The sequence below is a fragment of the Phalacrocorax carbo genome, chromosome 2 (assembly GCF_963921805.1).
Source record: "Phalacrocorax carbo chromosome 2, bPhaCar2.1, whole genome shotgun sequence".
NCBI lineage: Eukaryota > Metazoa > Chordata > Aves > Suliformes > Phalacrocoracidae > Phalacrocorax > Phalacrocorax carbo.
Genome location: NC_087514.1, coordinates 162,598,827 through 162,624,938, shown reverse-complemented (window position 1 = coordinate 162,624,938; position 26,112 = coordinate 162,598,827). Strand labels below are relative to the sequence as shown.

Here is a 26,112-nt window from a genome sequence, read left to right as displayed (position 1 = left end):
TCTACTGTATTCCTTACCACACGTCAGCTTTCCTTCCGTAGCCTTCTCCACTGATAACCTCTGGGCTCATCCAGTATGGTGTTCCTGTGACAGACTTAATCCCAGTCCCAGACATGCAGATGGTCTGGATGCGTTTGCTGGCCCCAAAATCTCCAAGCTTCACATTTCCAGCAGAATCTCTCAAAATATTGGCACCTAGGGGTGAAAAGCAAAAACAAAAACCCCAAGAGATGAAGGAGCAACCTAAGTTGAAGTGGCTGCAGTGAGGAGAGCAGGAAGAGCAAAGGCAAAGAGCTGGATGCGAGGAAGCCTTGATGGGTCTGGACTCAGCATTACACAAAACCCGCCCCTCCTAAGGCAGCTGCTCTCCAAGAGGGTTGACTCCCATCAGCTCTCCTGGATAGTCTCAGTTAGCAGGTTCCCCAAAAGCAAGCAGTGAATGGGAGACGACAGATCATCCTCCCCACGGGCAGACAGCCGAACAGGCCTCAGACCCCTCTGAACGCCAGGGCCTCTCAATTTTGGGGTACATTACACCAGGTTTTTAGATGCATAAAGGCAGTTAACAATAATCCCTCTCAAGAGTACTTAATCTGGGCTTCCAAAGCAGGAAAACAGCACAAGATTTTGGTTTCAGCTGCTTGTTCTCATGGTTCAACTTGGTGAAGGTCAGGGCCAAAGTACTTTGAGAACCAGATCCCAGCACTTTGTTATGCATAAGAATTTATATTGGGGTGGGGGGAGGTTGGGTCCAACAAATCCAAGCAAGCAATAAGCCTCTCTTACGTTAGTATAATCTACTCACCTTTAATGTCCCTGTGGACAATCATATTGCTGTGTAAGTAGAAGACTCCCTGCAGGATCTGCCTTGTGTACTTCCGTGTGACGTTCTCAGTCAGAGCACCGTAAGCTTTTAGCTGGTCCTTTATGGAGCCCTGTTGCAAAAAAACCAACATACATCAACTGTAAGGACCAGCAGAACCAGGTGCGTCATGTCACAGTGACTTTTTAAACCTTCTTGACCACTTCCAGCTCAAAAAAAAAAAACAAAACAAAAAAACCCAACCAAAACCAACCCTCTGCTGTAGAAACCGCAAGATAAAAATCCACTAAGTGCTGAAAGGAGCAAGGACTTGTCCCCAGTATCCCAGATCCCAGAGGAGAAAGAGATATGGTCTCTGATGGGTATCAGTGCTACCTTCTGCCACCACTACAGATCTTTTTCCCCCTCTAGTGGCTGGACACCACCAATAGCTCACAGAGAAGGACCAAACCACTAAGGAGTTACAACTCAAGTGAGAGGATCAACTCAACTAGTTTTTCAGGGCCAAGCTGATGTGTCAGTGTTCTACGAAGCCTGCCCCCACAACTTCTCACAGCAAGGACTACCCACTGCCATGAGGCAGACGGGCTCATGGGGAACATGATCAGCCCCACATGAGACTGCTTCAATGAGAAGACCCAGAGCAGAAAATCTGCAAGAACTTGAATTTCTGAGCCAGGCATGCAGGCTCCTACTGGTTTGATTTTATTGATCAAAGAGGAAAGGAAGCAGGGGTGCAGACATCTATCATCTGCAAGAGGTTGACCTGCTTGGTTTTAGCTATATTTTCTGTCTACTTGGAAACGGATGTCCCTCACTATGCCAGAGGGGATAGTAGGGTTAGATAGGCAGTGTTTTAGTAGGGATGAATCAGAGGGAGATTTGGGGTTCAATCAGAGAGGTCACACCCAGAGATACCTCCAGCATTCAGGTTGCCTGAAGAGCAGGAGGGGAAACTCATTATTTTTTTTGTCTGTCCTGCAGCTCCAGGGTTGATCCAAGATTGCCATAGCCCTTCTCTTCTGGGAACAGTGGGAAGCTCTGCTCCAAGTCAGTCACTCAAACTCTATCAGCTTTTCCACATCCACCCACCTCTGCTGCTGCTCTGCCCAGCTACTGTTTTGGCTTTCTTTTGAGGCTGGTGGTGATCCTGTTGGTGGGCCTCTCCTTTCCCTTTCAAAGGTCTACTGAAGTAACCTGAGATGCTCTGAAACTACCCCTTGTGGAACTTGTACGCAGGGTATATTCCCTCACCCACAACCTGAACAAGGTTTCTTATCCTGGCCTCCCTCACCCTGAATGGGGAACATCAAACATGATACTTAAGAGCAGGAAACGGTCCTCAAGGCCTGTAGTCAGACAGATCATTCCATTTTCCAAGCATAAATTAAAAAAAAAAATTAGTTTATGGGCAGGGTAGGACAGAAAATACAGAGTCAGCTATTTAATGGGGGCAGTCGTAAGAATGCCAGGCTAATGGTGCACCCAGGCTTGGCCCCATGAAGATTTTGCCAGAGTGGCTGTGTGAAGTTAGAAACTTGGCCAGGCTCAGCATTGTGGAGCTCCTGTCCTGCAAGGTTTGGGAACTCATTGACTTCCACTGGCCTTGGAAACCAAAGCCCTGAGCTACGTTTGTGAAATAAGTCGCTGTTGCAGCATGAAAGTCAATCTGTATTTGGTCAGAGCTCTGGTTTATCATTAAAAAAACAAACATTCAACTTCCAGCCCTGCTGGACACTGCCCCAGCATCAAATGTTGGTTTCCTGGCTGCTAATAATCATCGGCACACTGCAGAATAAGCAGCAAGGGACTGCTGAAACTCCCGGGGTTTACTCCTCTGGGCCCATGCCTCGCAATTAAGGCCTGGAAGCGAGATGCCGGCCCACAGGGAGAGAGGGAGGACAGGGCTTGGAAGGGACTCAAGCACGTGGAAGTCCACCTGATTACTCACGTGCGAGATGCGCTGGGAGAGCTTCTAGAATGCTTACTAATGACCGAAATTATTTGCAACCAGATGACTTAATAGTCCCTTCTGATCTTACAAATCTCTGTATAAACAAGGGTTTATTCTCCCACACTCTGGGGAATGAATCCAGCTGGACAGGCGGGACTTTGGAGAACAGATCCTTCAGCAATGTAAATAGTGTTATGCTGGTTTATACCAACCAATGACTTTGTCTAGATAGCTGATGTAACTCACATGCTCGCTAATGGAGAAAGATGTTCAACTAATCTGCGTACATTCTCCAGCCCCTGCTTAGACTCCCTCAAACCTTCCTGAACTTCTTTTTCCCTGGGGCTATTTTATTCTGTATCAGCAAAGCCTCAAATTGAAACCACTCCTGCATGAGAGGATAATGCTACCAACAAGAAGTTCTGTCCTGTAGAAAAGAAGACTTACGAGTAACACTGTTTTTAATACACACAGGCTGAAAACCATAAATAATTGGTGACAGCTGTGGGTGGACAGTTGTACTATTGGCTTTTTCCTGCAGGGATTTGCAATAAATACTTAAGGATGGGCTCAGGCCACAGTGTTTGGAGCCAGATCTAGATCATGTCCTACATTCACCAAGTTCGGATTCCAGGCTGTGAACACACCCTGCTCCAGGATTCAAACCTAAAACCTGCTTTCAAGGCTTTTGATTTCACCCATTGCATGTTGAGGGGCTTCACTATGACATCTGACTCGCAATCTAGGCTTTCCCAAGCCTTAGAGATGCATCCACCGTTTTGGTTTGGCTCATCGGATATAGAGCAGCTCAGCTGAGTGGTTTAACTCCAGATCCAAATTTCACCAAACTCCAGGGCAGTCTAAATCTGTTCTCTGTCTTCCAGGATAACCTTTAGCGAGAACCACACTTACCCCTGGCATGTATTCAACAAAGATAGACAGTTTCTTCTCCTCAGGATCCCGCAAGCACCCATAGTACTGCACTATCCTGTCATGACGGAGAGTCTTCAACAGCTGAATCTCACATTCTAAGGCATTCACCTCCTGCAACAAAACAGACATGCTTCGTGATGAAAGGGAATGGTTACTTTGGGAATATTATCCAAATATTGCTTGATGCTGAGCACTATTTTCACAGCACCTGTGAAGCTGCCCACAAGGACACCAGCCACCTAAGGCTCAGAAATGAGAAGCGCTGACCTAAGAAAAAGGTAAGGAGGAAGACAGGTGAGACACACAAGGGATTGGCTTTGAGACAGGTTTACTTATTTAACTGTGCTCAAGCTGTTTTTCTGGAAAGGTGTGAATGAAGATACCAGCAAAGCTAATGCAGTGCCCAGAGTTGGAAGAAGGTGGAACAAGGCTGAAACTACGGAAGAGCAGACAGACCTGCAAGAGATGATACCTGAGAGAGAGTGGGCCAACATGACCAAGGAACTGGGAGGCAGAGAGGTTACAGGGGCACGCTGACTGGTGCCGCAGGCCATTGGGGACCACTCCCAAGAGGGCAAACAACACACACCGTCTCTACACGCGGCCTTCCATCAAAGAAACAGACCCTTCTGCCACCTCTACCCTCAGCCTCCAGCCCACAGTCCCACAACATGCTGCAGAATGCAGTCCTGCCCTCTTACTCACTTTACTTGTCTCTTGGCTGTCGGGGTCAAAAGGCACCTGTTTCACTGACAGCTCCCGGCCAGTGTCGGCATCGTAGCAGAGATAAACTTCCCCAAAAGCTCCTCTTCCGAGCAGCTTCCCCAGCCTCCAGTTCACAGGTGCCTGCAGGGCTACAGGAGAGAGGAGAGGGTTGAGAGAAGAGCACAGCAGAAAGACTTCAGCATCGGGGTCCGTCTGACTCTACAGAGTGCAGATCAGGCTTGCAATGAGCTCACCAGGGAGGCAGTGAGCCACACTCTCCCAGAGGCACCACGACAAACCAGTTTTAATTGCATGAGTGTCACTGGTGGGGGGGGGATGCCTCCCAGTCTGCAACAGTATAAAGCAGAAACAAGTCCCAGAAAAGCTGTATTTCTATAGTGTCCTTCCTCTAGAAACCGCTTGCTTAGCTAACATTGAACTTTCCTCTGCTATAGAAGTAGTTAGCCGGATACAGCATGGCTGAGCAGCAACCCAGGCAGGGACCAGTAAAGTTTTATCTCACTAGTCCTTTCTAGGTTGTTATCCATCACTGAACAGGCCTAGAATGCACCAATTTCTACAGTGTGGGTAGTCTTGCAATATCAGAGCAGCCTGCAGACCCTCTGGACCCATTTACTCCTGCATCCCAAATCTCCTGGAAGCTTCTGCTGTGCGAGCACATTGACAGTCCAATACAAAAGCAATTTCCTGCAGCCCAGCGAGTGATGAAACCAGCTGATGCCATATGCGCCTTCAGGTCAAGGCCAAAGTAAGATACAGTGTGTTGCATTAAATCTTCCTCACTGAGACATAAACTAGCGCAGCGTGCCTCGTGTTGGGGATGGAATCGGGGTGCGTTCACACATGGTTAGCTTAGCTGATGTCCATTAACTCAGCAGGTGATGGTAACTCAGTTTCAAAGACCCAGATGTACCGAGCCCTCAGACACTAGTGGCTTTGAGTCACTTACAGTTCCTAGCTTTTGTAGGGGAGGTGCTGAAGACCTGCAGACTTTTTTCACAATTGTTCCACCATTTGGGCCTGTACTCGTCGTACTGCAAGGTGCTGAGCTTGCTGTCCCCATTAAAGCTCTTGGTTCGGCTAGAGGGGACAAGCTGAAACAGGTTCTCCTGTGGGAAATAACTCCTGGGGAAAGTCCTCCGGCCTGTAGGAGAAAAGGGGAAGATTTACAGCAAGAACATATACACCACCTCATATCCACCTGTCCCCACCTTGGATCTACCCATCACCACCTTCTCGTGTCGCTGCCCAGAGCCAGTGACGCACCTCTTCAGATTAAATAAAGCACTTTTAACGAAACTGAAGCAAAGCCCTGTGAACGTTTTTAACTCAATTTAAGAGTTGTTAACAGCAGGCATTACATCTAATGCAGATGTTTCCAGAGGGGTTTGCAACAGTTTAATTATGTTAGGGTTTTTGTTGGTTGTTAATCACAGTTAAACTCTGAACAGGCAGGGATTTACACTGCAAATTATCCCTGCCAGCCCCTAGGACCACAATACGAACGACCACACAAGCAATGCCAATGATAACTGCTTGCACAAGGGTGGTGTCAGTGAGAGATGGAAGTTCATTCTGGTAGGCTCAATAAGCTGTCTACACGCCCTCAGTACTTTTTTCCAAGGGAATTTGGTCCTTATTCAGTTTTTCCTCCCACCACTTGCAGTCTCACACAGCAAAAGAAGGAGCAGTGATGAGGTGATGGAGTTGTCCCCAACAAGCTCACCAGCTTAAAACAGAGATGTGAACAGATACTGCTGCCCTCAAATTGCTAGGGGATTTCATACAGTTCTGTGAGAAACCTGCTGTAAAGGTCACAAACTAACATCCTCAAAAGCAAGCAATTTAGGGGAACAGAAAGGTTGGTATCACCAGGGAAGAGAAACGTTACCCATCCATATGGCTAAGTTAAAACACTAGGTATAACGAGCGGAGGAGCTGAAAACTGACTTTCACACATGCTGTAGATGCTCAGCACTTCCCAAGAGCAGACCTGCAAGGTCTCACAGAGCATGCTTTTCAGAATATGGAAGTGAACCCCAAATTATTTGGTTCTTCCCCTTTTAGAAGATCTCCTTCAGAATGTTCTAAAAGTTCTTCTCCCCAAGTCTCTCCAGTCCTAAGCACTGTCACAGGCCACCGAGATCCTGGACCAAGCACCTCCCTCCCTGACCCTCCACCAGTTTCTTACCATCGCTGTAGTCCTTGCGACTTTGGGAGAGGTGGTACTGCCTCGGGAACGTCCCACCTTTCCCAAACCTCTCACAGAATGGGATGTCGAAATCTGTCAGGAGGGAAGAAGAGATGCATTTCTAAGACCAGCTCAGTATCAAATGCCCAGAGCTTTTCTACTGGCCTTCACGCTAAATTACTGGCAAGAATGAGGTGACAAGCTGTTCATTTACATGACCATACATTCCCCAAGGCTCACTCTGGAATCTGTCTGCAGTCACACACTCCTTAGTGGAAAATAAGGGTTAGACACACTGGTCTTGGTCCCCATAAAGCAAAGAGGCTTAACTGCTGACTTCATGGACCCTGGCCCGCGCTGTTCGAATAAAAGGCAGGGGATTAACATAGATCATGCCTGGGTCAGGCCTAGATCCATCTATTTGAAAGCCTCTGCTCTGATTACCAGGTATTTCCAGGGAAATGTAAAAATCCAGCACTTGGCTAACACTGGACAATCCCTCCCCTCTTTTCTTCTCAGATGCGACTCCTGACCTCTGAAAGCCAGAGACCAATCTATACCCCCAGAGCTCCAAACTTTTATATTTACTTCGATCACATGCTAGAAAGATAGATTTAGAATAGACAGAAGGGATTAAAGACCATCAGAGTTTAGATCAGACATGAGATTATGAGAGAGATGGATGGACACGTGAGATAAGGACATATTTTTTTAATAAAAAAATGCAGCACAGGAAGCCATTGCTGGTAGCACTGAATAACTTGAGATTAAAATATCTGTCATTTCCCCCCCATCTTTCACCTCCTGTTTTTCCTCCATCCAACTCTAATGACACAGTCCATTTTGATTGTTTGTCTTAGCCTGCGGCCAGCAGCCGCTCCTTGGAGACCATTCCTGGCCTCGGCGGTGCTTCGGCATGATTTCCCCATTACAGCAGTGTGCAAGAGGAGCACATAATGGCTGAAATATGGTCAGCAAGAAAAGCAACAAGGACAGGTCAAGAAGTTTGCGGCAAGCCACGTGTGACTTAAAGCAGAATATCTCCCCTACCACTAGGGATGTATTAAAACCTTCAGTGACATGGACTGACTTGCAGCTTTATCTCTACAGTTCAATCTAGAAACCCTGCTTCTGGCCAGAAATGAGTTATCATGCTACAGGCTGACTGCCATTTGTTCATTTTTAATAGTGAAAGTCATTACAATATTACACAGTTTCCATGATTTAACCAGCTGGATGTTTGCAAGTGATTAAGCAGTAACCTATGGTCCCTGCAAGTTACCAATGCACTTTCTCTAACAGCACTTGCAGTGTTACAGATTGTTACTAATGCAAGTGGAAGAGGTGTAACTCCCTAGATAGTTTGGGACTCGGGTTTTGCTAGGTAGGAAGTTGGGATCCTGAAGGTGCAACTCACAGGTACAGAGAAGAAAGGTGATGCCACAAGGCTGTTTCCAGCTTCTCAGCACCTCCCAGTTGTCTCCAAATACAAGAGCAAGGTCCCTTCAGCACCTTCTTCCAACACACAGCTCACCTCTGATCTTTCAACAGCTTTACTTGCTTGCATCCATTTACTTCAGGGCTCTTGCTGCCCAGGTTTGGACTGCTGTTGCTGTAAACTGATTCCCAAACCAGACCCAAAGGTTCTTCAGTGCTACCACTATGGCAGCAGAGCCAAGAAGGGTTAATGATGACAAGAGCAGCCCTGCCTGTGTCTGATGCTCTGGGTCTTTTAATATTAGAGAACATTCATGTTTGGTCATTGCAGGGTCATTTTGCAGTGTAACCTAAGCAATGAAGCCGCTTTGCTTGATGGTTTTTAATTACATTTCATGCACTGCCACCCCTCTAATAGCCTTTATCCAGTTTCTTTATTACATGCTTTTTATACTTTTATGCAAATACAAACCTAAGTGAATGCTTACCCATGCAATCAAGACTGTTTTTGGGATGGCTCTTCCTTCCAGGAACAGGCGTTTGGGTAAAGGGAGGGCTGCAAAGGAATAAAAAAAAATAAAATAAGGATACACTTCATTATATCAGAAAGGCTGTGGAATGAATTGGGATGTGGTTACATGCAGAAAGCACAGGCTATACCATGAGAGCACTGATCAGCTCAGTCTACCTGATTGAACTCCCATCCTCAACCTGCACAAGAACAAAGACTGTTCTTTTGTTTCATCCCAGCTTGTTCCTGCGCCAAACAAAAGGGATGCTGCAGAAAAAACAGTCACCAGGCTGAAACGAAGCAGCCAACGATCACACCAGAACACCTATGCAGAAGACAGCACAGAAAGAGGGACGCAGGTTTCTCTTCCCTCAATGTCAAGTGTTCAACCACACAACTCTGCTTTCTGTGAACATTGCTGAGTTGCTGCAGATGTACACACTGGAGCCCTTCACTCGCTCTTGATTCATGTGGGTCTCCCCTTCTCTGCAGCGTCATCCTCCACCTTCCTCACTGAGGAGGTTCTGGACCACCACCAGGCACACACACCCTTCCCAGGAGACCAGGAGGCAAGAGTGAAGTGCTTCAAGGCTCAAAGTCTTTAAACTACATTGAAAGGATGATAAAGCACTGCAAAAGGATCTCAGCAACCCTAATTTCACCCCAGTCTCTGTGATGGCCAACAGGGTGATCTGGACAGGTTGTTTTTCCACTCTCCCTTTTAACAAAATGGCCACAATAGTAGAAATCTGCTTTGTAAAGTGCTCTGGAATTTTCTCATGTCAAAAGCTAATCATGACAGGTTTGCTATGGTGAAGAAGAATTTGTTGTGTTATTTCTTAGCATCAGACTGGTCACCGTGCCCTCTTGAGGCTAACACCATCTCAAGCAATTGGCAGCAACGGCTCAGCTACGTCATGCTTACTCCTCATTCTGCCTTTGAAGCATATAGCCCTCCTCATGCCTTTTCCAGCTCCTAGACACCACAACTGAACACAGCTGCCTGCTTCTTCGTAAGTGAATCCAAGCCACAGTACCCTTTTGCAAACATGCCTAACACTTTTCTCTTGGTTCACAATAAAGCACTTAACCTGGCCATGCTCCTTCTGTTGTTCTTCCTAGCAAAGTCTATGCAAAAGTAAAGCTGGGGCATTGAGGCTGGGAGCACAAGGAATCCAGCTTTGATACAGCCGTAACAATGAGCAAATACATCACAGGAAATTATTAAAAGCCACAAAAAGGAAATGGACCTTGATGCGGAGACAGATCCAAAGCACAGAGCTGCAAACCCGAAGGACGCTACACAATTAAATCAACACAACGCAGGCCTGCTGGAACACAGCCTTGATGCTGTACAGCAAAAGCAACAGAGAAAAAAAGAAAATCTTTGATGCAGATGGAAAAAAAAATATATACTGCTTCCCAAAAGGACACTGTGTCTTATATGCAGCCTACTGTGCACAGCAGCAAACATACAGTTGCTGTGCACGTGTAAGCTTGGACCAACCAACTGCACCAACTATTGAACCGCAGCCTGTGTTAGTACAACATGTCCTGGTTGCTTCCTGCCGAGAAGCTAAACTTAGTTGTTGCTCATCTGGTGTCCTCAGCACCTTGCCTGACACGTCTGTGGCTGTTAGCAGTGCAGAGGGGCTGCCGAAGTTACAAGTGGCCAATGGAGAGCAGACAGCATGCCCGGGGAGGAGGAGGCATGGAGAGGATAACAGAATATTGACCTGGTGACTGCAGAAAGCCGGAGGGGTAGCAGAGGGATCTGACCGAAGCAGAAAAACCAGGCACACAAAGCCAGGCTGTCTGCAGAACCCCAGCTACTTTGTCCAGCTCAGATTACTGCAACTCAAATCATACCATCACACAGATGTCTGCGCTAGGATCTGCTTTTTAGCATCCAGGATAAATTGGTTTTTCTCAGGTGCACTGTCACTCCAACAGGAACCTTGGGATGCCACTGACCCTGCTCCTCTCCCACTATGGAGCAGAGGCTGCGTTTTAGCTTGTGAACATGGTGACATGCACAACTCACCTGTCCACAGATCTGTCCAGGGACTGGCAGCTCCCAGACAGTGACTCATCGGGGCTGATGAAAGCTTCAAGCATCTGACAGTGGAAGAAAAGGGAAAATGATAAAATGACACATTGTAGCTCTTCAAGCTCCAGTACTTGCAGACCTCTGCAGGGTCAACAAAGCTCCACCTTACACCAGCTGATGCCAGCCCCAGCAGAGATGAGGTTTCTTCCCCGTGGAAATCCATTGATGATGCCCTCTCTGGATTATTGTTCCTTCCAACTACTCTTTGCTAGTAGGGAAACTGAGGCAAAGATAATTAGCACCCTGATGTTCAAATCATGCTGAGAAGCCAACGAGGTTCAAAGTGCTCAATATATTTGGGGGAGGGCAGAAAAAAAAACCACACCAAAGATATCAGGACACAAATTATGTGCCCAAGGCCAAGTGGATATTGTGGTCCGCAGCCAGGATTGCAGCCCTGGACTCCTAACTTCCCCAAGCTGCCCTGGCACTCGAGACCAGCCTTCCTCTCCAGTGATAAGTGAAGCATCATCAGGGCTTTTGGCTGGAGGAACTGGCTTGGCTCTCACTAGCTCAGTGAGTCAAAAGCTGCATTTGTGTTGCTTCCTGGATGAGACATTGTACTGGACAGGGTTATTTATAGCTGGTTAGTAACAATAGAGGTTTTGTATCGAGTGGCAAACCTTGGGGCTATGTGCACTTCTACATGCAGCAGAACTCACTCAGGGCCACGCTGTGCTGCGGTCGGTACGATGCCTCCTCCTGGCTGCAGACCCACTGTGGGCACTCGCTAACCCCTACTCCCCAGCCAGCCCCAAAGCCCAGCTCCTTCCCAGGAAAGCTGGGCAACGAGGGTTAAACACCACATTAACCCTTCACTGGCTCCCAGACCCACGTCATTCCTCCTTCCCCGTGTATGGGAACAACCTCCTTTTCCATGTGCTGTTCCTGTGTTAGACCTCCTCAAGTGGTTGTCATAACAACCCACATTGTTTTGGCAGGACGGTCCCAATTGGAAAGTGAGATTTTTCTCTGCTTCCCAGTTTTTACCCCAAAGCCTCATCATTCAAAGTGCACCAGCCCAAGAGGAGCAAGACCCCTGCTAGACCCCCCTCCCCACCTCTGCCAGCCATGCCAGGTCTCTCCCAGCAGTTAAAATAATGCTGAAATGGACTCATTTCGTGAAAGCAGAGACTTGGGAACCTAAGGAAGCTCCATACTCAACCTCTGTCCGTCTGCCAAGCTGGTCTAAAGGCAAAGACTGCAGTTATATCACAGGCTGGCACAGGAGCATCCCCAAAAAGGCAGCACACACTAGCTGGTAAGTAGTTTTCCATGAGGCACATATGGAAGCTGCAGCACAAGGATATTCTGAGGGCAAAGCCCGTATGGGGAAAGGCATGGCTGCTCAGTGAGAAGAGAGGAAAAAAAAGCTATCCCCAAATCCCCTTTTTTCCTGCATTTAACTTGCTAGAGAAGGGCAGCAGGCCACCCACAGCGTGATGCTGGGGAAAAGCGAGGAGCATCTGGGAACCTTCATCAGGAGCAGGCTCAGCTCAGCTAGCGCTAACAAGAGCTCCATTAAAAGCCAGCGGAGCTGCGCTGATTTACACCCAAGAGGGGGTTCATGTGGAACCTCCCCCTGCACGCACACACAATTTGTCTTAATCCTACCAAACGTGTTTGGAAGGCATGTGAAAACAATAGAAAGCCAACTTTTGGCTGTAAGGAGCACAAGATACATCTGCACTCTGACGCTGCCAAGACTCATCCAGAGTGACTTCTTATTTTATTAATGGCTGTATAATAAACCGTTGAAAACACAACTTTGCCATGGAAACACTGGCACAGCCTGCACACAAAAGCACAGCTAGTGGGTGCTATTTGAGTGTAGGAAATGCACGTCTCCCTAGGCAAGATCCTCGGGGACCATCACGGCAGCCTGCTGGAGCGAGCTTAGTGCCTTCCAGATGTCCCTCCATGTCCCTCCTGCATGGCCAGCCCTCCAGCAAATTGTGGATCCTGGTCCTGCCCTTCCAAGAGCTTTACAAGGATGAATTGCGTGCGCAGTTAGCCCAGCTGACTTCACAGGACCTTTACTAAGCTCTTCAGAGCTATAGCTTGTGCAGAGGTGCAAATGGAGAGGGAGGTGTAAGCTGCTCCCACTCTGGTCCCTTGACACTCCAGAGTTTCCCCCATCGTGGGTACCAAATTAACTGGAGGAAATGGTACTGCTCATTACTGTGCTGAAGAACTAGCTGCTCTTTTATTACTGAGGGACTGGAATATACAAATTCCTCATTAAGAGATGGGAAAAAAAAATACATGGGGGAGGGACAGAGAGACAAAACCGCAGAGAGAGGCTGTTGGCAAAGCCAAGAACTGTAGCCCAAGCTCAGGCAGGAACAGCATATGGGAAGCAGCGAGAGCTGCTGACATCCCCAGGCTGTTGCAATCACAGGCAATCGGTTGCTTGGCACCCTCCTTCGTGGTCCCTGGATCTGGGAAGGCTGCGGCCACAAGGGCCTGGCAGCTGGCATGCATGTGTGTGCCAGATCTATGCTCGCTCCTCCCGAGCTACCTGAGGTGCCTGAGCACATTGCCATCACCACTGCAGCTGGCTTTTAGGGATCCTGGAAATCTGGCCTGCTGTTTCTTGAGCACATCAAGCCTGGGGGCACCCATTCCTGGAAAAAGTTGGTCTGAGCCCCGTGTGCAGGGCCCACAGGCGATTTAATGGTGGGAATGGCCTCCCTCATACCTGACACTGCCCCAGCTTAATCCACACGCTTCGGCCCGACTTACATTCTGATCCATGGTCTCGGGGATGAACTCGCCCTCGCTGTTGATGCTGGTATAGGATCCCTGGCGAGCAATCTGCTGCTGCTCTTCAGGAACGCTCCCCGGGGGCGGAGAGCTCCGGCCAGTGTGCAGAGAGCCTAGGACAGGGGAAAGGCACAGGTCAAGAAGAGGACTTGCCACATCAAAGTCCTTCCAGAGACGCTGTTCCAGTGATCACAGACCTCCTGGAGATGCTGCTGGGTTTGAACTTGTGTAGAAGGGAATGGAGGAGCTAGAGATGCAATAATGTTTATGAGCACCCTAAAAAGCTCTTGCAACAGGGGCAGTCTATTACTGTGGAGCCACACAACACCTAGCAGGCTTGGCCTTCAACCTACCCTGGATCCTAAGAGCTGTGCACTGTATTCAGGTGCTCTGTCAACACCAAAAAGAAAAGGGCTCCAGAGTTTTGTTGTGATACAACCAGGCAATCTCAAAGCAAAATGCAAATCCAAACCAACCTCCCCTCTTTGACCTCTGGGCACTTCCTCCCTGGATCACATCACTGCCTTGATTAGCAATCTGGGAAACAGCCTGGGTGAACTTGGTGCAACATTACTTAATCACATCTTATATGGTAAACAATTTGTACCCAAATACGCCTCTTCTCTCCCCCTTCCCTACACGAAAGTGAAGAGGAAGGAAAACAAGCCCTTGAATCCAAAACTCACGAGGAGGGGAAAGACCTACAGGATCAGCTTGTCCCATCTCCTGCTAAGGGAGGGCTGTCTCCTCTGTGTGTAGTCCCAGAGGCTCCACGCCTGCAGCTGGCAGAGCCACCTGGAAACCCCCAGGGCTTTGGTGGGCATCATGTGCACCTCGGCACAGGGAGCAAGGCTTCTCCAGGCATCCCACCAGGCCTGTTTAGCAAAACGGGTTCCCATTTTGCACATGGGAGAGAACTCCACAGCTTCTTTACGTCAACTGCCCATTCCTCCTTGTTACTCCCCCAAATCCATCCTAACTGATTCCTTTCAGGATTTAGGGAGTCTTGCCCTCACTTGGCCCAGACACACAGGCTTGGCTCCGTTTGTCTTTCTGCAGTCCCTCCCCTCCAGCCCTGGGCTGTCATCACTTCATGGCAAGGACTTGCTGACAGAGGTCCGTGCTGCTCTGCGCTGGAGCTTTAACCAGTTGGTATTGTGCAATGTGAGCCTCTGCACCAACACCACAACTTGTTTTTACAAAGTACACATCCTTGTACAAAGCACACATCCTTGAAGAGTTAGAAAGCACATGGAGATGCGCTTCCTTACACCTCTTACCCACTTTTGCAGCTGTCTTCCCAACTCTTTGGTTCATGGCTACCATTTGGTAACAACATGCCCAGCGCAATACTGCAAGAGAAAGGTACTGGGAAGGGGTCTGTCCCATCGTGGAAGTCAACACTGATCAACCAACACAACACTTCTGCCTCTTCTGCTGCTGTTTTGCATCACAGTTACCGTGCCAGATTGATCTCTGGCATAAATCCATCACTGTGATCAACACTTCAAGTCCAAGTCCCCACCTTTCACTTAAGCTGACACGCATCAGGAGCTGCTAACCTTAACAGTGTCACACCAGCGTTAAAGATCGCTAAATCAGCCTTGCTGGATTTATACCAAACACATAGATATCTCTGTCCCACAGTACAGCTCCCTCCAGACTCCTTGCTCGGATTGTAAAAATAAAAGTCATATGGCTTTGAGTTACTTTTTTTTTCTTCTTCCTATTTTCTCCTTCACAGATTTCCTGCAGGATAAGAACACAGTGAAAAAAGCCCAACTGAAGTAACGCCAAGATCAGGGGGAGAGAATCTCTCGAGTGCTGCGGCGCTCATAATGAACTGGCTTTCCACCAGCCCTAAAAACAAAACCAGTTGGGAAGTACAGCATCCTCTCTTTGAAGATAAATAAACAAATATTTAACCATTTAACAGTGTGGGCACCCTGGATAAATCCCTGCATTATCAGCCTCTCGTTCGCTTAGCAGATGTTATTCCAGAATGCTGCATGAAGACATTAGGATGGCCCTTGCTCTGAAAAGCTGCTAGAGGGTTTGACGTGGTGTAAGTGCTATATCTTAGCTCTGTTGAGCGTTTCTGTTACTGCTACTAAGAGGTGTGGGTCTGCCCATGCGGTGCTGGGATCTCTCGCTGCAACGACCCTCCCACTGCCCAGGAACTGTTCAACTCGGATTTTACAAGAGCTGTACATGCCCTGTTTGATTTTGAACCCAGGGAGTTAAATGAGATTTATCACAAGTGTAAAGACTTTGCATGATCTCACATTAAGCCTTTGCCTGTAACAATTACTCCCAGTCATCAGGTCAGTTGTGTTTGACCTTCCAGAGTCATATTTCCTGCCAAAAACTGTAAAAGGGGATAAGACACTAGCCATTTCCCAGCAGGCAAGGAAGTTAAACAAAACGCTCAGGCTTTTGCACGCCTGGAAACTGCTGGATTGAACCAGATCCCTTTCAGCCGGGCTGTTCGGGTAGAAGAGCTGCTCTAAGAAATTTATGCAGCTTCACACCTCCAGGAGCACTTGTTGCTGCTGCTTCACATCCATGGATGCCCATCCACCCAGGAGGAACACGAGGAGGTGGTGGGAGCAGAGCCCCAGAGCCCAAGGTTGATTCCCCCCGTCCAGCCCTATCCTGCCCCTTTAACAAAACCTCAGGCATTCTCAGTACCGCTGGTGGAGGGGGAATGGAAAACGGGGGTCAGGGAGAGAGAGAAGCTGTGGTACTCAATGGCAGGCTTAATTCACAGTGGGGAGAACCCAAGGCATGTTGGATATATTAGAAAATGCTGCTTAACCCAGCCAGAGGCAGAGGAAGAAACGGATGGACAAGCCCAGATGTGCCTGTCTGACACATCACGGATGCTTTTCACACTTGACCTAACACTCAAGAAACAGCAGCAGCACCAGGCAGAGAGAGGGAGACCCTCCGGGAACTGTCCTCCCGGGGTCTACAGGATTACACGTCAGATCCAGTCCTCAGACCCAGTGGGGATGGGGCAGGCTCCGCGGCACTTCTTTATAAGCCAAATGCTGGTCAGATCTCAGCAGCTCTATTCAGGATTCCTGAACTCAGAGAAACTCTGCAGATTGGCACCGCTTGAGCATCTGACCTCGGTTACCCTTTGGAGCAGGGTGCTTTGGGAAGGGATTCCTGCTCCATGTTACATGCACTAATGTAAAGCCATATATTTGAGACTAGAGCACAGCGTGTCCCAAGCAGGGTGAACCAGGCCAGCACGGAGACTTAGAGTCACTGCTGGCATTTACTGGGGTCTTTCATGTTCCCTTCTGTTATATTTATTTAAGAAGTGTCTTTCATGCAGTATGTGCAGAGTTCGTGGTGCTGCACGTACAGCCAGCTTCCCTGTGCCAGGCTTGGCTTCCCTCCGTCTCTGCGTTCCCTGGCTTCACCCTTTCTCTGCCCTGGCAGTTCCTGCCTAAAACTTCATCCATCACCGACCAGCATCAAGCAGGGGTCCTGATGGAGAACTGAAGCCCCTTAAAAGTCAGACCTGGGGAGGGGTTGTCGGCAGCCACCTACGCTCGCAGCTGCAGCCACGGAGAGCCCAGCCCTGCGATGATGTCGCCGCAGAGCCGAATGAGGGACATGACGTCAAGATGTACCATTCCTCTGAGCCCTGGCAGAAACATGGGGCTCAGGACGCAGCAGCACAAGAAGAAGAGATAAACCTGCAGGAAATTTCTCACTCTGTGACAGTTGCGTGGAGGTGTGAGCAGATGGACCAAATCCTCCTGGATTTCTTCTTTTTCAGCGGGACCCCTACAAGTCTCCCTCCTCTCTATGCTGATCCTCTGAGAATGGTGTCCTACATCTTGATTTAAGGCAAACTTTAGGGTACTTCTTTTTTAATAAGCTGGACAGAGCCCATTTTCTAGCCCTAATGCAGCTGGCATGATGTGCACAGCCGAATTTTCCTCCTCTTCTCAAAACAGCAGGGGTCTCATCCATCCCAGCTCCTGCAACAGGTCCCTAGACCATGCTACCCCAGTTTATACCAGGGCACTGCTGGGACAGCAGTCATTGGTACAGGACTGGCCAGGGAATGGGCTAATGATTAAGCAACGCCGTCAATGGCCAGCCAGTGCTCATGTCCTCACCCTGCAAATTTAACAGCACAGGTATCACCTCCAGGCTTTTGTTTCTCAGAGTCATCTGGCCAGCCTGTGCACCAGCGAAGTCTTCGTACCATCACTCTCTGGAGATCTGCATTCAAATCCTCCCAGCATGCTGGCAGGGGTTAGATGCTGCTGCACATGTGTCCAGGCACCCATGAAAACCTGGGTTCCATCACTGCAGTGGCAATTCTCCAATGCGAAAGTCCTGCTGTTCCCACAGCTGGTCTGTATTTGACAGCACGGACCCAGCCAGCATTCGCTCCTGGTCTGGAGAGGGCTGGCAGGCACATGATGCCACAGCTCAGCAGCCTGGTTTGCCACCATGGGGAAAAAAAATAAAATAGAGCTTTTGGTAAATGTTTCCACCAAAATGGTGGAATGGGGCTCTTGAATAATTTGTGGATAATGTTCTGATATATGTATTTCCCCAAAGTAAATAGAAACGACCCTCAGTTATCTGAAAATCCAGAACCCAAACAGATTTTAGCCAAAGTTTCCTGGCACTCGGCTGAACATTTGCAGATGCTGCTCACCCAGAGAGTAAAATATTTTCCACTTCCCCACTTCCCCCCCAACTCCCCCCCCCCCCCCCCCCCCCCCCCCGCCAAAAAAAAAACCCAACCAAAACCAAAAACCAACAATGCAGGGGGTGGAGATTCCCACTGAAAAAGTTTGGGGGGGGGGGGGGGGGGGGGGGGGGAGAAAATATTGACTTTGCATAAGGTTTTTTAGGGACATGGAGTGAAGACATTTTCTGTCCAGCAGAAGCAAAATTAGGCAAATCTTCCCCAGAACATCTACCTCCCTTCCAAAGTGCTTGTGCCAACAACATGCAGTTTTATTATTTTTCATTGCTGCTAACATGGCAGAGTCAGCAGAAAAACTTGAGACATCGCAGAAACACTGAGAACATGACCCTGAACCACCTTTTTTGATGAAGTCACTTGAAATCTCCTTTTAAATGTGGTTTCAAGAGAAAAGTTGAATTAGCTTAAGAGCTTCTCTTGATAGCAACCACTTTGATGACAGCAGAAGCAAACACTGTGAAATACCTTGCAGCTTCAAGTGAAGAATAGTTTCTCCTACAGAAACCCCAGCCTCTTAGGCTGCCTTTTGACTATTCACTGAGTTCATTGAAATCCTCAGTTCAGGGAACCACAACATAGGATCATCTCTCTCTGTCTAATGCCTGACTTTCAGTTTTATGCTCCATTTGAAACACTGCTCTCCCTTTCAGCTCGCTGAAGTTTCTGCCCAGCTGCTAGATTACCCAGTTCTGACTCAGGAGGTCAAAAAACTGAATCTGCTGGACTGTGAACACCTCCTAAGCAGGGCTTAGTAGCTTCATACAGACCTCAGACAACTCCAAAGAGAGGTCTGGCATGCTGTTACCATACCGAGGGTTTGTTGCAACCTCTCTTCAAACTAAGAGCACGACTGACGGTCTGCACACTAAAAAAAACAGCGGGATGACCGTAGCATGGGCTGGTTACCTTTGCTACCTCACTGTATAGCAGCACCCAGGACACTTGTTTTGGTGCATTAGCAATCAACATGCAGGCTTTCCTGAAGATCAAAAGTTTAGCAAGCTCTGCATCCTACATCTGGTGCTGCCCAATCCTCCTCCTCTTCCATTATCTGGATTAAACCAGCATGTTATACCCATTCCTCCACTCTGCTACTCAGGCATTCCTGCAAAACCCATCTGTACCTCAGGTTTGGACCCTTGCAGAGCTGACATCTCTTCCTTTGTCTGCCTTGTCTTATCTACAGGATGCTCTTCAAGGCAGGGACACCTCACAGTCAGCAGGGACCTGGTCAGAGACTCTCTTGGTATTACAGCAGCTCCAAAACAGTAAGGAAAGGCATGGCATAAAAGCTAGTGGGAAAGTCTAACTTTGCAAGAACTAAACCTCTTGCTAGCACAGCTACACATGGGATCAATTCTGCCCACAACACTTGGTTCACACATCAGTGACAGCTCCCAGTGCCACGGCTCTTCGCTGGCTTACATTAACAGCTTAACAAGTGCCAAAAAAGAGCAGCAGAGATGTTCTGCTCAAGCACAGTTTCTGCTGAGGCTCTGTGCCTTACCATGTATCTGTGCGTGCATTTCATTCAGAATCATCTAGTGACTCTGCCAGACTCTGGGCAAACTCTCAAGAGCTGTGTGAGCTAGAAAAAAAACCCACCACAATAGAAAAAGACACCCCTGGCACATCCAAACAACAGGCCCAAAGAGAGCTCTTGTACATGTACCACCCACCCTTGGCTTCAGTAGGAGTTGGGCATGGCTGCACAAGGGGCTACATTGGACCTACCCTCGCAGAACATTTCCTACATATCATTGTCTGACATGCAGCAAACCACAGGATATGTTATCAAGGCAGCACAGGCTACAAGACAGAGGAAGAACAAATCCTCTGAGAAAAATACTCTTTGTTGCACAGAGAAAAAAGTTTCAAAGTGTTTACTGCCATATAAGTACAGAGGAACTTTGGATGATGAAGCATATCTTCATGTATATTTGTATAGGAGGGTCTCACTTTATTCAAGGCCTCTGATTCTGTTGTTTCTACGGTTGTCAAATAACTGTGTGAAAACAATAGGTGTCTGTAAAAATTACCCTGTAACCAGCACCCACAGATGCAGCAGAGAATCTCCACTGTATTTCAAGATCATTGATCCTGCCTATAGGTTATAACAGGAATAATTATACCCCTGCTATACAGTCCTATGGGCTGCTTTACCACTTCTGCACAAGGCACCCTGCTCTCTACAAAATCCTACAGAGTTCTTCAGACAAAAGGTCCTACAGATGGTTTATCAAGAGTCCTTGTAATTTCTAAAAGCTCAGAGTACTTTAGAAAGCAAGAAAAGCATAAACTCAAGCACAGAAAACCAAAGAAAAGACCACAAAAGGCTATGAACAAACTCCAGCCCCTGCTGAGCTGCAAGAAGAGACCTGGCATTTGCCAGCCTGGCTTCAGAGGCTGCAGGTGTCTACTCCCAGCACCTCTGAAGGAAAGGGATGCTCCCCTTCACCTGAAACACAACCACTGCAAAACACTGTGCACATCCGTTTTCCTGAGCAACCACAAAAGCAACTACGATGGACTTCGTTCCACTGACAAGAACAGATTGGTGGTGCGGAGACACATATTTGGTCCTTATGTGGTGAAGCTGGTCCCAGTTCAGGAGCTGAGGAACCCAAGCCCATTCAGCTATATTATTCTGCTAACTGGGGAAGGGAGAGAGACACCCAGAGAACGACAGCAGGTGGTTAAAGGAATGGTTTGTCAAGGTCCCAGAAAGCCTTGGCCTTCTGTAGGTCCTTACTCTTCACTTCCATGAAGTTCAGTAGCATCAAATTCACTGGAGATTTTTACCACTGCTTTTTCCCCTCAAATTACACCTCAGATCCTTGGCTCTTCTTAACTTTCATGCCCAGCGTGACTCTCTGCTCAGCACAACCTTGTCCGACCTGAGCAGCTTGCAGCATCTATTCCTCAGGCTGAGGATAGGCAGCAACTGAGCTACTGGTCGGAGAGATCAGGGTGGCCATCCAGACTATAGCAGCTACAGGGTTGTGACAGGGAAGAGAGAGGGGCTGGTGGCCAGCTTGTAACAGCACAAACCACCCCGCAGAGCGCTGCATTTCACTGACCTGTTGAATACTTCCGCGTCCTCTCAGAGTCCTTGTACAGGGATCCCATGATATCACCCATGGATCTGGAGATCCTCATTTCATGCTGTTTACTGTTGTTTGGCTGGAGGAGCTGGTGATGAGACAAAGGGAATGATCAGGCTCTGCCAGAGCCCTTGCAGACACAGCATGTGAAACCCTGTATTTGGCTCCCCATGACCGTATTACCCAAAACCAACAAAAAGACATGCATGTAATCCAGGGTGATGCAAAAATCATTCAAAAACAATTCATATCTGTTATTAAAATAATCTAATAAGATAAGATGGCACGCCAGTTGATAATGACAAATACAGATATTTGTCATAAAAGACCATTCCCACACTGGCGTTATTTCCAAATAGGTACAGAGATTGATCCCTGCCCTGAACCCAAGTTTGCAGTCCCAAAATCAGAGCCTCTCCTCCATGGCCCCTAGACTTCAGTGGCAGCCCAGGCACTGCAGAGGTTCCTCTGTGACAGAGCAGAGGAACAGAGTGGAGGATCAGGCTCTGCTAGAGAAGACAGATAAGGGGGAAAGCAAGGAAATTACAATCCAGCTGGTAACTTAAATGGTAACGGCCAAGTCTTACTACGTTAACACACCACAATGCACTGTGATTTTGTGATAATTCTATGTATGACCTTGGAACCGTTTGTTCTTGCAGTGTTACATACTTCAGGAAGAGTTAGACCTGCTCTCAAAGGTATGCATGAATCCACCTGGCTGCCCTGCTCTTAGTGGCTCACTTGCAATCCTGCAATGTTACTGCAGTTGCTAGAGCAGATCGCCACGTTTCTGCCCAGGATTTAGGAAACTCCAACTGATGGCTCAGTTTTCCCCTGGGAATTTGGTCCCTGCACCTTTTCAGAGCCTCTCAAAAAGAGCAGAGAAGTTCCAGGAGCTGCGAGCACCAGCTGTAGCATGAGGACAAGCACTACAAGTTTCAAGACTCCCAGTCTCCCCGGTACTTCTAGGAAATACAAGGAAGAAACGGAGTTGCAACATCTGTAAATCCCTTGCTTTACAGGCTGTGCTTGGGGCAGCACGACATGTGCTTTGGCAAGACGCTCTGTACAGGCGAGGTCAAGCTAACAGGCTTAACTGCAAAACCACTGAGCTCAGGAAAAACAAATAAATAAATAATGGGGAAAAAGACAGTCCTGAGTGAGTCTGAAGGATTCTCCAGTTTGCTCTCCCTGGCCTTTAGTCCTGCAGCACCACATGGAGGGAACGGTCCCCACATTGCCACCCCGCATGGCAAGGGCCAGGGCACCACCCCGTACATGGAGGAGAGGCTACAGAGGAAGGGCAACAGCATGCCTAGGCAGAAAGCACAAGGGGTTCTCTTGGGGTTTAACTATGTCTGAGGATCAGCACAATATTTAACCCTTCACAGGTTGCAGGAGGAGCTAGAGGGAGCTGAGCTCAGTCTCTGGGCCGTCACCACAGGAAGATTTCCCAGCAGCTGAGCCAGAGCAGGGCTGACCCCACTTATGAGCAGCTTGCCCTCTGCTCCGCACCATCAGGAGACTCATTTCCACTCCCCAACACAATAACAAGGCATCTCGCTCCAGACACAAAAGAGCAGAGAAGGTGAAGGGCTCACATTCGCTTTCTTTGGAGCGCTCACGAGGATCCGCAGGCTCTTCAGGGAAGGGCTCAGCTCCAACTGTTCCATCGCCTTGTCCAAATCTTCCTGGGATTTCAGTGGGATCAGGAGCTGGAAGGGATGGAAGAAACAATGGAGCATGGCAGTGTCACGCTTTTGGGTAAACAGAGGAAGCCAGATCCTTGCAGTAAGCAGCTTGGGAATCGGGGGACGGGGGAGGAACCCGAGAAAGCGGATGGAAAACGGAGCCCCCATGCCCTCCAGCTTGCCGAGCTCTAACAATTTCTTCCAAGTTCTCATCTACCAAGGAACAGACACAAAAAATCACAACAAAAAACGTCTGCAAGGAGAGAGATTAAAGGTCACATCACCATTTCAGCTAGCAGGCAGGAAGAGGGGAGGGCTGAGACTTGCCTTAGACTTGCTGCCTGCTATTCTGGGGCTGCTCTGATCTCAGAGTTTGTAGGTAAGACCTGCTGCTACCCAGCCCCAAAACAGGCCCACGCATTCTTCTGGGATTCCTCCTGGGAAGACGGTCATGCAATGGTGCTCCAAGAAAGCAGTGAGCTGCACCCAAGGATTTACGCTGGCAGATCCTCAGTGGCCTTCCCTACTGCTGCAGCCTGTGTTCCTGTGCACTGACACAGTCTCCCTAGTGTTTGGGCATCCGGTGCAATCAGGGAACATCTCACAAGCAGGAGTCTCTTCCCCTTTGATGTGAAAGGTGGCACTGCTCTCCCTCCAAGAACCACTTCTTTGACTCCCAGCAGGCCAAATTCAGCTTCTGCTCTTTTGAAGGCAAATAGAACAGAAAGCTACACAGTGCGCGTCTATCAGGCAGCTAAAGGTCCTGATGTTTTCCTGGTAAGTGGCAGACTACTGCCCTCACATCTCCAGAGGGAATTTGAACCTCCTGACATTGCTGTGTGGTGTACCATGTCCTGCAGACAGCCTGCAAAGCTTCCAATGCCCAACACAGCTGCACTTCAGAAGGGCTCTGTGGCCTTCTGCTGCCCTGGACTAAGATTAAAAACACAACTTTTTGCCCCTCATCCAGGTGCATTCTGCCTAATCTCACTCATAAAAACCAGTCCTCAGTCTCTGTAGGTTGCCTTGGGCATTGGCACTGAATCCAGCCAGCACAGCACATGTTATACTCGTGCCTGTGCCAAAGTACACAGCAGTTCCACCTACCGAAGGGACTGAGTAGGCACAGCTCCCAGTAGGCTCTCACTGGTCTTACTGGGAGCCACAGCTGCCCAGCACTCCTGAAAGGCAGCTCAGCCCTCTGGGTGATCAGGGTTCATGCCACCAGCCACAGCAAACACACCTCAGATCAACTGCTCCAAGACAACACTCAAAAGCTGCCTGTGTCTACCTTTTTGATCCCAGGCTATTACCAAGGGTTTGGCTGTTGTCCTGTACATAAATACACCTCAGACTGTGTGCACTGAGGCTAGGACTTTGGGGATGACCAGGTCAAGGGAAGGCTGTGGGCCCTGGCCAACAGAGGTGAGGTTTGACCTCAGGAAACTGCCACAGTCACCTCCTCCACCCAAGGACCACAGCCTGAGCCCACCAAGCTCCATCTTAGATGTCTGCATGGCTGCTCTTTCTACAGTGTGAGCACTTCAAGGCTTGGATTGAGTTTCTCCTCTCCTGTGCGACAGGAAGGTTACCTTTTGTCCCCATTTGGCAGACAGGGAACCGAGCCATATGCGGGACACCTATTTCACATGATAAACACCAACCTTAACCAAGAAAGTCAAGCTCCCGCAGCTGTGGATAGCAGGTGGTCCTGAGCTTATACCTACCTTAGGCACCCAGCTTCCTGATACTAAAAGCCAGGTCTCCAAAGGGGCACTGCAATAGCTAAGTTTAATGCAACCTGCTATTCTGTAGAGTTTACAGTCCCAACTTAGATACCCAGGACCCCTATAGCTTGCATGGGAGAGCTAGATATCCAGAAATGGGATTAACAGGTGAGAAAAGGAAGCTGCCAGGTGTAATTGCTGGAAGCAGTGGTAATTGCTGAGGAAAGACAAGGCCAGTTCTCAAAGATATTTAAGCAATGAACCCCAGGTTGAGCTAGGAGTGCTCTTCTGGTGTAACGTATGCAAACATGGTCAAGAAATTTCTACAAAAAGACAGGAAAAGAGAATCTAGAGCAAAGCATTTAGCACATTTACCCAGGAGGAGGTATAATCAGGCTGTGCACCCTTCGTCTGAAAACTAGTTACTTGTGTGTAAGGAAGAAGATTCCATGAGGAACTCTTGAGAAAACCTTGTCCCAGAATATCCTACGAGCTGCAGGGACTTGAGTTCTCAACCCAACGAAACAGGGAAGAGTTCAGGAAGATGTCCCTTACCTCCCAAGCAAGGGCCCTAATCAGCTGGGGGTTTTACAGAGAACACTAACACCAGTCTTGTCTGGACTGGGCCTCACAAGCAAGGCTGGAATCAGATTCCCAGTCTGGGACAGGGCTTGGACATGAATGAAAGGAAAGTACTCACCAGGTAGGTATCAACTATTCAGGGCTTTCAGAAGGTCAATGGAGTAAATGGTTAGACCACGGGTCATGGTTAAACTTTGGGATGTGAATGAATCACCCGTGGTCACAGCAGGTACCAGACAAAGATGGTATTGAATAAGACTCCCAAATGCTGTACAGCTGTCCTCACAGTTTGCTTCCTTAAGCAGCAGAGCTTAAGGGATATTGTCTCTTTGCACTGCTTAATCCTCTTGAAGTTCACAAGTGCTCCACAGGTGCATCAAGCAGAAAAGCCTTCTCTGCTACACTCACCCAAACAGAAATGAGAATGGTGGAGAGCTGCTCCCCCTCGTTTCACCACCAAGCAGAATTCGCTTCTGAACTGTAAGTACAGTCCCACTGCTCACCCATCCTTTTACTGAGCTCCTCACAAGCGTTCAGAGCTGCAATCCATCAGCTGCTGCTTTGAACAGAATGTTCTGCAGGTCACTCCATCTCACTCTAATATCACAACATTAACACGTTCGCATGCCTACTTCAGAGGAGCCAAAAACATCAGGCAGAAATTGCCCTCCTGTAAAAAGGACTGGAGCCAGTATTTAGCTTGGCTTTACCTATTACCCACATCTGGCAAGTAAATTTTGCTCCATTTGGCTTCTGGAGTGTGGCACATACGGATATCAGGAACAGGTATCTACGAGACATGAAACT

The 26,112-nt window shown here is 48.4% G+C and overlaps 1 protein-coding gene across 3 annotated transcripts in view; it reads right to left on the bottom strand.

Annotated features, from left to right (window-relative positions):
• Nucleotides 1-26,112, bottom strand: part of LOC104050582 (mitogen-activated protein kinase kinase kinase 3) — an 85,371-nt gene that overhangs the window by 3,800 nt on the left and 55,459 nt on the right. For all 3 annotated transcript variants that reach the window (XM_064445121.1, XM_064445120.1, XM_064445122.1), the window contains 11 exons: nucleotides 22,907-23,020; nucleotides 21,279-21,390; nucleotides 13,431-13,564; nucleotides 10,620-10,693; nucleotides 8,553-8,620; nucleotides 6,628-6,720; nucleotides 5,386-5,580; nucleotides 4,416-4,564; nucleotides 3,690-3,821; nucleotides 806-935; nucleotides 18-195 (listed from right to left, as the gene is read on the bottom strand). In XM_064445121.1, the coding sequence (XP_064301191.1) occupies nucleotides 18-195; nucleotides 806-935; nucleotides 3,690-3,821; nucleotides 4,416-4,564; nucleotides 5,386-5,580; nucleotides 6,628-6,720; nucleotides 8,553-8,620; nucleotides 10,620-10,693; nucleotides 13,431-13,564; nucleotides 21,279-21,390; nucleotides 22,907-23,020 (1,379 nt within the window). The remainder of the gene's footprint in view (nucleotides 1-17; nucleotides 196-805; nucleotides 936-3,689; nucleotides 3,822-4,415; nucleotides 4,565-5,385; nucleotides 5,581-6,627; nucleotides 6,721-8,552; nucleotides 8,621-10,619; nucleotides 10,694-13,430; nucleotides 13,565-21,278; nucleotides 21,391-22,906; nucleotides 23,021-26,112) is intronic.